The 13,757-nt window shown below is 34.8% G+C and overlaps 1 protein-coding gene across 2 annotated transcripts; it reads right to left on the reverse strand.

Annotated features, from left to right (window-relative positions):
- Nucleotides 1-930: 930 nt before the first annotated feature.
- On the reverse strand, nucleotides 931-12,247 carry LOC139871816 (MADS-box transcription factor 23-like). 2 transcript variants are annotated; one of them, XM_071859552.1, is made up of 9 exons: nucleotides 12,179-12,247; nucleotides 11,723-11,940; nucleotides 10,967-11,045; nucleotides 6,000-6,061; nucleotides 2,455-2,554; nucleotides 2,137-2,178; nucleotides 1,422-1,505; nucleotides 1,232-1,350; nucleotides 931-1,151 (listed from the first exon to the last, which is right to left on the reverse strand). In XM_071859552.1, exons 2-9 carry the CDS (start codon nucleotides 11,902-11,904, stop codon nucleotides 1,124-1,126), a joined length of 696 nt encoding a protein of 231 aa, XP_071715653.1. In that variant the 5' UTR covers nucleotides 11,905-11,940; nucleotides 12,179-12,247; the 3' UTR covers nucleotides 931-1,123. The 2 variants fall into 2 exon arrangements, with proteins under 2 accessions (XP_071715653.1, XP_071715652.1); XM_071859551.1 differs by lacking the exon at nucleotides 12,179-12,247 and having other exon boundaries at nucleotides 11,723-11,982.
- Between the last annotated feature and the right edge of the window lie 1,510 nt (nucleotides 12,248-13,757).

Raw genomic sequence — 13,757 nt, forward strand, 5'->3', positions numbered from 1 at the left:
ACGAAGTTCAGAAACTGAAACGAGTAAGGATAAACAAGTTCATAATCCTAATCCTGCGTTTACTTTAGTAGATGATCTTAGTGATATAGAACCTGAAGAAGGGGAAACAAGAAAGTTTATGGCAGAGAAGAATGCTTCTAAGATAACGGCCCCGTTCGGCATGAAATCGGGTTGGTTGTAAATTGGAAGCCTATTTTATTAAGGTCCTAATTTAGGTGTGTCGATCGTGTTATAGGTTTTGCTAGTCCTTTTTTTGATGGGTGGGTCTAGCTAGTTTTATTTTTATGGTTGTTTGTGAGGCCTCAAGGCGTACTTGTGGTCGTTGTGCTTTCTTGTGTCTTTTATTATTTTTTGAAATAATATTCACCGGGTAAAAGCCCTTACCCAAAAAAATAATAAAAAGTTTAAGTGCCAAATTTGTACGTATACCATAAGTCTGTGGACTACTTTTGCAAATAATCATACAAGTTTAACAGATATTGTGGGGACTGGGGGGTAAGACTTCGAGTTGAATAAAAAAGGGTTTTTTCCATAACGATTTTTCAAAAACAAACGCTAAATTTTCAAGCCCTAAAACAACTAATTCCCCAAAATCGAAAAATTTCGGAGAATATTTTAACTGAAATACAAATATAAATGTTCAGCAAGCTATCAATCAAGCAGTTATTCATTTCAGATCAGTTTCAAAACATAGAACGCATTAATGGATAGCCCTAATTTCGTTTCAGTTCACGGATTCCGTCAAATTCAACTGCAATATCTGCTCGTAAGTTACCTTCTATCAGAATTACGTTCAGTTTTCGATGATGATACATGTATTCAGAGAGTGTACTTATCGATCATCGTGTTTTAAATATATACATTGCTGATAATTATCACAACACAGGCCTAATCACTTTAAGGAACCTTAGAAATATAATTCATCTTGTAAGTTGTATCATATCACACCTCTCCCTATACTTCCATTTATTACAATTTACAACTTCAATAAATACAACATTGTCATAAGATCTGTATATAGTTGACTCGTTTACGATTACAATCATATCTCGGATCAATTCAGGATGTAACACTTTCAATAAATACAACATTGATACGAGGATCTGCAGATGTCCACCAAGTTTCAGCTTGATTTGGAGTTCAACTGTAACCTGGAATACAAGTTAAAAACATTTTTCACACATGATTAAACGTATAATTTATAAAATTGAATTCCTTGTGAGGTGCTTACCCAAGTTTCATGGAATCTGTTGGTGAGTAGCTCTGCAGTGGTTGTGGCTGGCTTAGCTGGAGGCTTATTGGTGCAAGCAACTCGTTACCATCACGATGCATGTGAGTAGATCCATAAAGCTGAAATGAAGGTCAGTGTTAATAAGAACTATAAAATATTTTTCACATTGGTCTACTATCTAAATCAATACCTTGTTCCGCAGATTCACGTTTTCTTGAACCAGGAGGCTAACTCCCTTGTTCAGGTCTATATTCTCTTGACTAACGAAACTCCCCTGCAATAATGTTAATCAGAACTATACCTGGCAATTGAGACCAATATTCATAAATTTGGGTCAAATTGGTCAAGATTTCAGGTCAAATGGGTCTTGAAAAAAATTAGGCATGACAACGTAAATTAAAACTTAAAAAAGGTACAATGAGTTTTCCCACAAATTATAAAAGAACGGGTCAAATGGGTATTAAATCCTAAAGTTCAATAAATAGAGACAGGTCTAATGGGTCTTGTGAATGGGTCAAATGGGTCGAGCATAACAAGATTCATCCGTCAATCATTTATGAAAGCATTAATGGTTATCAATTATTATGTATATTAATATTTTCCTATATATATAATAAACATTAATAATAACTAAAACAATATAATAAACGTAAAAAACCAAATGTATATGATCTGTTTGGACCTGTTTGACCCATTTTACCCATTACCCGTTTCGACCTGTTACCCAAACCGACCCAACATGACCCGTTTGAACCTGTTTAAAATTTTTACCCGTTTGACCCATGACCCATTTCAACCCCAAACCGTTTTGACCCGTTACCCAAACCGACCCAACCTGACCCGTTTGCCAGGTCAAAACCTGTTTTATACAGAATAAGCAGAAATAACTTTCGTGTATGTTGTACCTTGCGGTTTATTTCTTTTATTTCATCTGTTAAAACTTGTTCCTGCAGCAGAATCAATTGTGGTTAGTATCACCTACACATAAGTAAGTTATGCTAGTTTATTTGTCTTGAAGCTTGAAGCATTCTATAATCTCTATAAGTGATGCAACCAATTTTGTTTACATATCTAGACTACTTCACCCTATAGGATTGATACAAACATGTGATGTTTCATTATGAAATAAGGTTATATATCTTCCCATTTCTCATACATTGAATCTTATTTACGTATTTAGTGGCTGACAATAACATGAGAAAAATTAGAATGATAGATCCTACCTTTTTTATTCTGACACCTTTTAGACTCATTTCCAGTTTTGTTTCCAGCTTGTGCAAATCATTGACATTCAAACCGGAAACTTCTTCTCCCAAAAGCTGCCTGCAAGAACAGCGTCGGTGATAATATATTCTCGAATGATTAAGGCCCTTTCTTACTTACTCAATATATTTACTGATCTGATACTATAAGTAAAAAATACGATAATAAATTGCTTGATAAAATGGCAAAATTTTAAAGTATACAGTCTCTAGATTTGCATGCACAGGCAAACAGTCAGTAATAAGTATTAACTGCAGGTATAGAACGAGAAAAAGGACAGACAGACAGACAGACAAACAGACGTATAATCGTAATACTAATTTTGAGCATAGATCTTAGGTAAAATTACCCAATAGAAGATATCTTAGACTTAAATGGTCATATCATTAGGTGACTTTGGCTATATGTTCTCTTCATTAATGTTTTGTAGGGTTCCATTTTGTTGGGTGGGTTTCTTGCCTTATATCTTATGTTTGCACTTTTTTCTCAATTGATACAGATCCAGGTCTTTTTTGTACACAAATGAGTACACTTCCATCATTTAACAAGGTAATGCTTTGGTACCGGTACTGGACTTTCGCCATCTACATTGCAGCATTATTATACGAAACAATATAATGCTTCTGTAAATATGTCAATCGAGTTTCAACAAATTTTTTTATTCATTCCATCTTCTACAGTTCTATCTTCTTACACTTTCATGCCGTTTCTTCGGCCGATTGTTGCTCAAGTAACCTGCAACAGAAGTCAACTATGATTTCAGCCGAAGTCAACTATGTGGCTCACTGAATTGAACTTCAAATGGACAAGGTAGGAATTTCAGTGGGTCGCCTACATTGTTGATTAAACTAGTGGGCACCGTTATTTCTGATGGTCACACGTTAACCAAAAAAGCACTACTTGCAGCAGAGACCCATTCAACTTATATGTATGTCACTTCAAATTTACAGGGCCCACCTAAATTGTTATTCCAACTCCACATGCCTCTGTATTTCTTCTGGTCATGCATTCTTGATTGCTCCTTTCACAGCCGAGTTATCAAATCACAATATTCTGGTTATCTGGTATGTTATAATATGATTTTGTCCTTGCACTGATTAAATATGAGATAAGGCCTTTACTTATTACTTAATTATATATTTGATCAAATAATTATGTGTTGGATTTATCTTTATTTCGTTGTATTTATTACCCAAAATATAGTGGGATGAAAGTGAGCTATATGAGTGTTTTTTTCATACCCAATTTGGTTTCTTTGGAAATGCTTGTGCAAGGTTGTCTGTTAAATTCTGGTTGACCACTACCATCTTGAGTCGTCTGACCAGCATTAGTTATAAGGTTTTTCCTTGTTTGGGTTACCTAGGAGGGCGAGTATTCCGACCCCATACTCTAATGTACGCGGCCCAGCCGGATTACTCTGTGGCCGTTTGCCCGTGTCTAACCCTTCCATGATTCGAACCAGAGACCTCTTGTAAGGATGTCAGGGCCGAACCATGCATTGGGCGGGCTATCTTGTCTGACCAGCATTGCACTGAAATTACCAATTGACGACGTTTGATCTTCACTTTGGGTCTGAGGTTGTGGATCTGGTTTGCCGTAAGGATTTTGATGTAATATTATTTTAGTGGGTCGTAGTTCGACAAGTATACTTCAACTAGTATATTCAGACCTGGTTAAATAAATCTATCGGGGTTGGGTTTTTTGTTACTTCTGTTGATCTGTTATAAACTCTTTCCAACAACTTCTGAGTTTCCATTACACTTCATTTTAGTACCTTCATTGTTTATTTTACATCGAAGTAACACTGCATAGCCTATGGAGTTGAATATATTATGATCTTGGCTGTGACCTTACGTTAGTCTTAACATACTCGCCCAAAATAACACAATAGCAGTGGCGGAATATAGAGTAGTCCGGAGGGGGTACCCGCCCCACCTGGATTTAACGGGACAAAAAATTTTACACTAAAAAATTGAAAATTTTACTAAAAAATAAGCTTTTTTTTAGTGTTTACCCGTGCTGAGAATGAAAAATTTATTAAATTTTTACACCCGCGCCATCTGTACTCGGGTTCAAGTTCCGCCACTGACAATAGTATTTCTTAACTCGATTGAACATTCCTTAAAATCTTTCTGTACCATGCTGGTTATTTTTATGGTTGCCATCATCCATTTATTCTATTTAATTGCAAATACGTACCACATTTAATTTTCCCAACTCTTTGCATGCTGATCTTGATTATATAATGACATATGGATTTACATGTCCTTGATGGCTAAGAAAATTAATGAAATTGTCTTTGTTAAATATTCTAGGTTCGAAAAAGGGTTCTAAATAATGCTACTAATATGAAACATATATCTTTGTTGATGTGTAATCTCATCACTAGAAGCTACATAGATATCTCTTATCCTTAAAGACTATGTTTAGGAAATATTTTAGTTATCTATTTTTATCATTACATATGTTCTAAGAACAACCTGTGATCATCAGGGGCGAGTGTAGCTTAAGAGGGATGGGGTCCTATGACCCCACTACCTTGAAATTTTTTAATACCATGTATTCTTAAAGTCGTACATGACAGTATGACACCACTAAATTTAATTATAGGACTCCGTATATTTTTAAATTTTGTGGTTGTTTGGAATATCAACCACTAAAGTAAACTTAAAATATAATTAATCTGCCTGAAATATGGATATCCAGATTGACCCCAGGGGGTTTTCTCCCGAATCCATTCAGGATTCAAACCCGGTCCGCCTGCCCCTCGGGATGGTTAAAGGATCGGGTTCCTGTAATGCGATTCGGGTTTCCTCCCGAGCGCGCGTGTGTGTGTGCAAATGATGAGTGTCGTTGAAATAAATGATACACTGATGCAAGCTTGTCGTTAAAAAAAATATATATAATTAGCTTTGAAAAAAAAATTGGGACCCAATTGGGTTTCCATCCTAGATTCGCCACTGGTGATCATTCTGTGTATCCTAAACTAGCCGGATTTGCGAAATTGGAACATGTCAGAAATAGAATATCGATGCAACTGTAACATGAATGACAATTTTCCATGCTCTTTTATCTAAAGTTGACTCCTATATACACACATGTTATAACTTCAAATTAACTCCTAGTTACTTGATAGTTGATGTATAGAATATTTCAAATTCCCTTTATTTCCTCATTCATCTGTAGTTTACGATTTTAGTAGTTGATGGTTTCAAATACTTCTAATGCGACAATGGTCAATGTTCAAAGTTACAGACTGAAAAAATATGCACCTTAATAGAAAAAGCACTATTAAAACCATAACTTAATAGTAGTTCATGTTAGTATTTGATATTGCTGAAAATGTTATGTATGACTCAAAATCTAAAATGCAGTTCACCTTTATTTTTAAATTTTTAATTTTGTTCACAATACATCTCTTGAAAAAGTAGTTTATTGATTAACAATATTTGCTATCTTATTTCGGTTATAACTAGGAAACGGAAAGAAAGACTACAGATTTTACCTGTGGCTTTGCTGCAAATACTGAAGTTGTTGCCTCAACTGCACTGCTTCTCCTTGCCAAAACTGGTGAGTGAATAAAAAATTGGTTGAATATAAATCATATGAAGGTTTGAATTATCATCTATATCTATACAGAAATAAGTAAGGCATGTCAGTTTTATACATCTTTAGTTAACTAAATAACTACATTTTAAGAGATCCCTCTATGAGTTTAGAAAGTTAGAAACCTTTCACATATTTAATCTGAAAAACCATTCATTTCTGGTGTGTCCCTATTTATGCATCTAATTGGGTAAATTAATTGCTTTCCTCTAACTGCTCGTATATATAATTACCGCTAGAGTGTGTCATTTGCCATTGTAAAGGAAGTTTTAGTGATGCTTACATTGAATAATGTGATTATGTTATGCTTTACATGAAGTCTTACGACTACAGAAAAAAAAAAAAAAAAAAACTTTAGTTTTGGTCAAATGTTTACTCTTGGGTTTACCAAGTATGATTGTGATCTGCTTGTAAGTTGCAACTTAGTACTCTATATAACAGCTTTTTATTAGTTAGGTAAACTCAAATTTGGAGTGCTATATTTTATGTTTTGTGACCGACAAGATGAGAATACGGTTTTATTTATTGAGAACGAAGTTTTAAGCACTACAACCTTAAGATCAATCGTTTTCGGCATAATCATTGTAGGCGAGCTGTTCTGCAGGTCTTATGTTCTGCTATTCTTCATTTGGAGTTCTTAGGGTTTTAAGTGGTCTCACGTACTGACATACAATAACATCTTTTGGTCAACATCTTATATACCAAAAGTCATGCTTATATAGGATGAGACTTAGAAATAGCTTGAAATAAATGAAAGTAGTTGATAAGTTGAACCACAATCAAATGGCCTTCTTTTATTGCATCTATAATTGTTAGATGAGCTATTTTGGTTCATGTTAATTGAGTCGGTCATGTTGTGGATGTCTCAAGGTGCCCTAACTAGCACATATGTTTGTCCGACTACAAACCAGTGATTATAGCTCTTGGTAAAATGGGTAATAGAGTAGGTTTTCCCTATGGGGGGAGGATGGGTTTTTCTTTTTTCTTCAGATGTAGGTGGCTAACCAGGTATCCTCGTGATCATGTTCGTCCTTTTTCCTGGTCATCCCAAATGTTTACGTACGAAGGTTTGAACCTGATACCCCTTGTGAGAAACATCGACACCTTTAACCCTAGGCCGCGTTGGTTATGGTTAATGGCTCTAACTCTTGGGTTAGAGGTTACTCAAATTCTAGTTTTGGAGAATGTGCAAATATTGCAGTAGGAGTTCTACAATGATTGAGAGGGAATGTTACAAATCAAGAAATGTGGCATTTCTTTAGTAAGAGTTGAGTAAAAGTGCGATCCTCGAGTTTTCTAAGATCTACCAACCATTAATTAATCAAAAGTTTCACCTTTTAGATTGGGTGATGTTATTTATCGAACCTGTAGTTTCGATGAGAATAAAACGATTCTAATTTGTCTAGTATTGGTCACTTCAGCATGTATTCTGGTCAGCTTTCAAGCGCAATGTTTGTTTAGTTTATACATGCATTCTTGAAAAATCTCATCTATCCTTTGTGATATACTTGATGTTGAAGGTCACAAGTCGACGTTTATCTAGAAGAATTTAAGATATTTGATGACTTTTACAAAATGAATTGGGGTAGAATGGTAGAATGTGATCACTTTATAATGAGAAGGTGGTTGGTTCATTCTTGATATTCTTTGTATCAAGTACAATTTTTTGTCTTAAGATCGAATAGCGATAAGTTTAATGCACAGATCGCCTCCTCGAATTTGGTGCAAAGACTGCTAATTTGGCCTTAGCAGTACTGAACCTTTTACGTGAAGTGAATTGTGTCACTTAAATTTGCAGTCAGTTATTTCGCTCGCAGGTCACTATTTTCCCAACTATTTTTTTTTTTACTATATGTAGAAGCTCAAAAAGTTTTCATAGATGGAATCGGCTATCTAGCAATAACATAACATTTATGATTTAAATTGGTAACTGAACTTCAAAATTCTCTACTGTTCTCCAATGTCCCCAATCTACGTGATCGATCAAGTCAATATCATGGTTTGACCCATAATCACGCTTAATATCGAAGCTTCTAATGGACGTCGTAGCCTCGTCCCAGGTAACATGAGCATTATCTTATTATATATACTCACATTTCGGGAGTTTATTATTGGAGTGTAATAATCTTACCGTTTTGGTTAGGCAGATCCAGTAAGGAAACAGTGCCTCTTCAATCTCTATCGATCTGTTCCTAAAAAGCAGGACAAACGAACTATTTTTCAATGGGATTGGCTTCTAAGTTGAATAGCCCGACCTCTTACATTATCTGACCATCAGTGTATGTACGTACGTATCTCTTTATTCATATTCTGCAAATGTAAACATAGAGGTATATTAGCTGAGACTTAATTAACTGTTGAAACTATGTTCAACATAAATTCAACTTCTGCTAAACTCTATGGTTTTTACAAGCCAACCACTCCACAATTTTATCAGAACAATCTTTGTGAAAATTCTGCTCAGACAAAATTAGGGGATTAGTGTCACTTACTAGTCAGCTTTTAATTTTACCAAAGCATTTTCAGTGAAATTAATCTTCTTCTGATTGCAAAATTTGTACATTTTATGTTTCCGTCGAAACTTACGTGTTTAGGCTTCAATAGGATCCCAGGCCATAATAACTGATCAATCTCTACATATGTAGGCTATTTAACCATATATAGGATTGTGATGCAGATGATCCATCTGATATTCGACTGCTGCTTCTTCACAATGTCTTAGAAACTTCAGTTCACTTGTAACATCAAGATTTCTTATCGGTTTCTCAACTTAATAATTTCTACCTGTAACTTATGACTTCGAATCTCATTACAGTCTTCACTAGCTTCATGTGCAAGTTTTATTACTGTATGTACTAACTCCTTATAGTTATCCTTCCCAAAGATCTCCATATGTTCTTATTCGAGCTACCAGTCTTGTTGATCTCGGTCTCTAACTTTGACAATTTGCATTGAATAATCTACTCCTTAGTTTCCTGCTTTTCAACTTAATTATAGCATTGTCCTCTTCAGATAGCCTGTGAAATTTGTATGCGTTTCTTATAAGATCTCATCATCCTCATGCATGATTAATGATATATATGTTGCTACTTCTTACACATGCTTATCTAGGACCTCGTATCTGATCATGCATTGCAACACTGTCGATCGGTCTACGATATTCAGGTGTCATACATAACTCATAACTAGATTTTTTATGCCCTACATGCACTCACCTAATTCCTTCCAAAACTCATTTCTAAGAAACTTAATTCCTGTCAAATAGTGAGTGGTATGGGAGGCTAAACTTTGAAGAGTATGTCCCGGGTTCAAATCCTAGGGAAAGCGAACTTTGAGGATATTATTTCCCGGGTTCAAATCTCCTTCGGGGGTTTTCACCGATTTTGGTTACTTAACAGGACGAATTGGTTTCCTCCGGAGCGTGAGTGTGTCGAATATGATCGGGTAAGTGGTTTCTATTACCCGGATTACCCGTCAGTGATTCAAAAACCGCCGTTCTAAAGAAAATCCATTAAATACTAGTTACCATGGAACTAGCAAACTTTGGTTCTTGGGTAAAGTTGTCTGATAACTCCCTATCAAGTAGATGAAGATAGTAATTTCATTACTGGAGATAGAGCCTAGGATACAAATTAAAGTGAGCTTTGTTGTTTTATGGAGAGATTTGTGTTGCCAGCTTGATCGGCATCACCTATGAGCTTTACAAAGTTAGATGAGGGTTTCGTCCAGTTAATGCAAATAATTTCACCCTCATAGTTTCTTTACAAGTGCAAGTAGGATCAGTATGATACAAAAAAGACGACTAATCAATTCGTAAGAACATACATTCTTCCAACATATGTTACAAAATCTTGGCCTACAGGTTACTATTATTACTAGCTTGTACATGAGAATCATAACCTAATGGTAACTGTGACATGGGTGTATAAATTAGAGTTCTCATTTGGGAATGATTTTCTGAAGCACTCTCTTTACCTTTGAGTTGCGTAGTGAGTTTCTTTGCCTAAGGATAGAGGAACGAGTCCCTCTTTCAGGGTGACGTAATGATTGTCTACATCTTATCCCGCACACAGAATGATTGAAATCAAACACCCATGATCGTATATCAGCACACATTAGTTTATCTTTCATTCAGTCATCCGAAAGGCTAGCTGCTCGATATATGTGTTTGAGCATCCACGATAAAATGCTCACATGTAGCAAGTGCAACGGATAGAGGAAGGCAAGGATGCCAGGGTGGATATGCGTTTAATTTACATCCCAGTTCACCCGCATAAAAATGGTGAACCGTTTTACCTTAGAAAGTGACCAAATGGGTTGTGGATGGTCCTTATGAGTATTTTTTCACTTCGGCACAACTAGCTCCAAAAGGGACTGTACCCTTTTAGTTTAAACTAATTGTTTGTTTTTTAATGGCGATTAAAAGTCGACATCCTTGGTACGAATCATTACAATCCTACTGCTCCGGAGGAAACTCACATGACGAATCCATACGGGCATACCGTGTGGTAAAACCCCCTCGCGTGAGACCCAAACGCAAGATGTCCGCAACCTCCGAGGCCCATGAAATGGGCGGGTATCAACAAGAGAAATTTTGCAACGAGTGAGAGTCGAACCCCTGACCTCCCATATGGGAAGACACACCACTGCCACTACGCCAACTCCTTGTTGTTAGTCTAAACTAATTGTAGATCTATTGGTGATTAATACCATTTTATGTATGCCTACAGTAGTTTTAAGGTTATAATAATATCTTGATTAGTGATTTAAGTCTTGTTATGATTCTTCATACATACAAATGAAATAAAAAACAAGTAAAAATATCTTTCATGTACGGAATTTATGAAAACGCTTGTAAAGCAATACCTTAGCTTCTGAAGTAGGATTCATCAGTTGATGATGTTCATCCTTCACTTTGTTGTATCGCTCTATCACAGTTTTCATGCTGAAAGTAGCAATTAAGAACAATTATTACTAGCACCAATATTTATTGCAGGTATGCGATATAACTTAAAACTAATAGGTACACTCTCATGACTCTCATGTAACTTGACAACAGTTAATTTTTGTAATTAAGAACATGATCACACTAATATATAGAATTATCTTCAACTGGCTAGTGAAATGGTCAATAGACCACCCGTGTACATCTAAATAAAAAAAGTTTCCCCTTAATTTCCCGGATAGCCTGAATAGGGAAAACATTATCCGTAATTTGTTCGGTATAAAATTTTATGGAACAAGATTAGTATATATATGCTACATATATAAGTACTTATGAACCATGCTAAATATCTTATTGTTGATTAATAACAGACATAAAAATATATATACTCCATATGAGATTAACAAATAAAAACCTTGCATTGTTATCTATTAACATCATATAGTAAATACCATTAGTATTTTCAAATACCTATATATAGTTAAATGGGTTCAAATCAACTGGTAATTATAATTATACTCTCTAATAACTTTATGCCCTAATATTTTTACTTGGACTTATTATAATTGATATCTAAAAATCTGAGCACGAATGAACAACGCCTAGATCAAGCGATGATTGAATAGATCCTACGCAAATCGAGAAGATCGATCGATAAATATGAGCGTTGACCAAACCTTGAGTTAGCGAATTCATGGAGTTTTCCGGTGCTAGAGAAGACAATGAGTCCAACTTCTGCATCACATAATATAGCCAACTCCTTAGCCTTCTTCAACAATCCATTCCTTCTTTTAGAAAAAGTTACTTGCCGGCTTGTTGCGTTATCAATCCTTCGAATCACAATCTTTCCTCTTCCCATAGTTAGGGTTTCAAATTAAGCACCTTGATCCTGATCCTTCATATATTAGATGAAAGAAATAAATAAAAATGGACTCAGATAAAGTGAGAATATATCAAGGAAATCAATATCATGTTATGGCAAGAACAAAATATGATGTAATACTAAAATTAGAAAGTTTTTGTTCCTAGGAAAGATATTTCAAATCTAGATGTCTTTAATATCATTAATAGGACAAAGAAATATTAATAATGATGAAAATAAAGTATGTGGATTACAGATACTAAAAGCTTACTAATTTGAGCTTAATGACTGAGATGAAGATTAATTTGTGGGAGAGAAAGAGATCTTATTTGGACTAGGTGTTCTATTCAAGGAAGGTGCAGTTAAAAGCTAAACAAAATAATTAAGTAATTTTACTTTATGTGACAATAGATAGATGCTTTCATTAATTTTTTTTTAAGAAATATTTTTTATGACGTGTGTTACGACATATATATTTGACTAAAACAATATCATCATTTATAACGTACAATTTTTTGTTATTTTTTGCTCCGTAATTATTTAACAAAAATAACGATAACTATATAACTGAACGACCCATTCATCGGAAGATGAAAGAAACCAAAAAACATACAAACAAAGAAAAACTGCTAAGCTCGAAACTAGCAACATAACTCCCTAAGACAACGTACGAACAACCGTTATTTACAGTCGAGCCTACCCGGAACCAACCAAACTAAACAAAACAATTCCGAACTACATGAAAACAAAAAACGAACATACGACAAGCAGAAGATCTAGTTAATCTAACCAAACTCAGACAAAGCTAAACAAAACAAAAAACTAAAATCCGCTAGCTATGCAGCCCCTGAAGGGGTTTTACGACACGTGGGGACCCGCTTTAACCTTCTTGTTGTCAACTTTAATAAGGATGGAACTCCTTCCCCGACCAAGAAGTCAAGGAATATGATAACACGTTAGACGGTTTAATTTGCATCCAGTAAGTTGTGCTGTCGAAAGCGAAACAAGCCCTTTTTCACCAAACTGTTAATAAACCACTCTCTTCATTATCCGATGCAAACTCTTCATCTTGATCCCGCAACGAGAAATCCTCGTCCTCTACCACCTTCTTCTTTTTAAATCCGACTTCTATTTGCCACAACCCCGCTAACACCCTCATGTTGTTTTGTTACATTTGCCTAAATGAACTACAATCTTTTCTTATAGTTTTTTTCTGAATATATATATATATATATATATATATATATATATATATATATATATATATATATATATATATATATATATATATATATATATATATATATATATATATATATATATATATATATATAGTGGTAGGATCAAGAGGGAAGTAACCATTCGGGGGGAAGCAGGGGGAAGCAAAAACTTTTTTTTCTTTTCGTTTTTTGAAAAAACTTTGTTCACGAACATTATAGATGAGATGAAAATATGAACATTTAGTAGAGACACTTTGTGATAAATGTTTTTATTTTGGCGGAAAAACACTCGAAGAAGTAATATATAACAATTATCGTGTTTTTCGAGCGTATTTTGAGGTTTTAGCTATTGTGGTTTAGATATTAGGGTTTAGATATTAGGGTTTATAGGGTTTAGATATTAGGGTTTAGAAATTTAGGGTTTAGGGTTTAGATTTAGGATTTAGATTGAGTTTTTAACACGAACGGTTTAGAGTTTAGGGTTTAGGGTTTAGGGTTTAGGGTTTAGGGTTTGGTGTTTTGGGTTTATGGAATAAACCCAAAACACCAAACCCTAAACCCTAAACTCTAAATCGGGCTAAATTTTACTTCACAAAACATGAAAAAAAATGTTCATATTCTTCACGAACA

This window comes from Rutidosis leptorrhynchoides, chromosome 10 (assembly GCF_046630445.1).
Source record: "Rutidosis leptorrhynchoides isolate AG116_Rl617_1_P2 chromosome 10, CSIRO_AGI_Rlap_v1, whole genome shotgun sequence".
NCBI lineage: Eukaryota > Viridiplantae > Streptophyta > Magnoliopsida > Asterales > Asteraceae > Rutidosis > Rutidosis leptorrhynchoides.

Bases quoted from the DNA above. Each gene is read 5' to 3' on its own strand.
- LOC139871816 (XM_071859552.1), bottom strand. From the start codon at position 11,904: ATGGGAAGAGGAAAGATTGTGATTCGAAGGATTGATAACGCAACAAGC. The intron at 11,046-11,722 runs GTTTGGTCAACG...TGCTACTTTCAG, and splicing joins CATGAATTCGCTAACTCAAG to CATGAAAACTGTGATAGAGC. The intron at 6,062-10,966 runs GTATTGCTTTAC...TTCACTCACCAG, and splicing joins ATCCTACTTCAGAAGCTAAG to TTTTGGCAAGGAGAAGCAGT.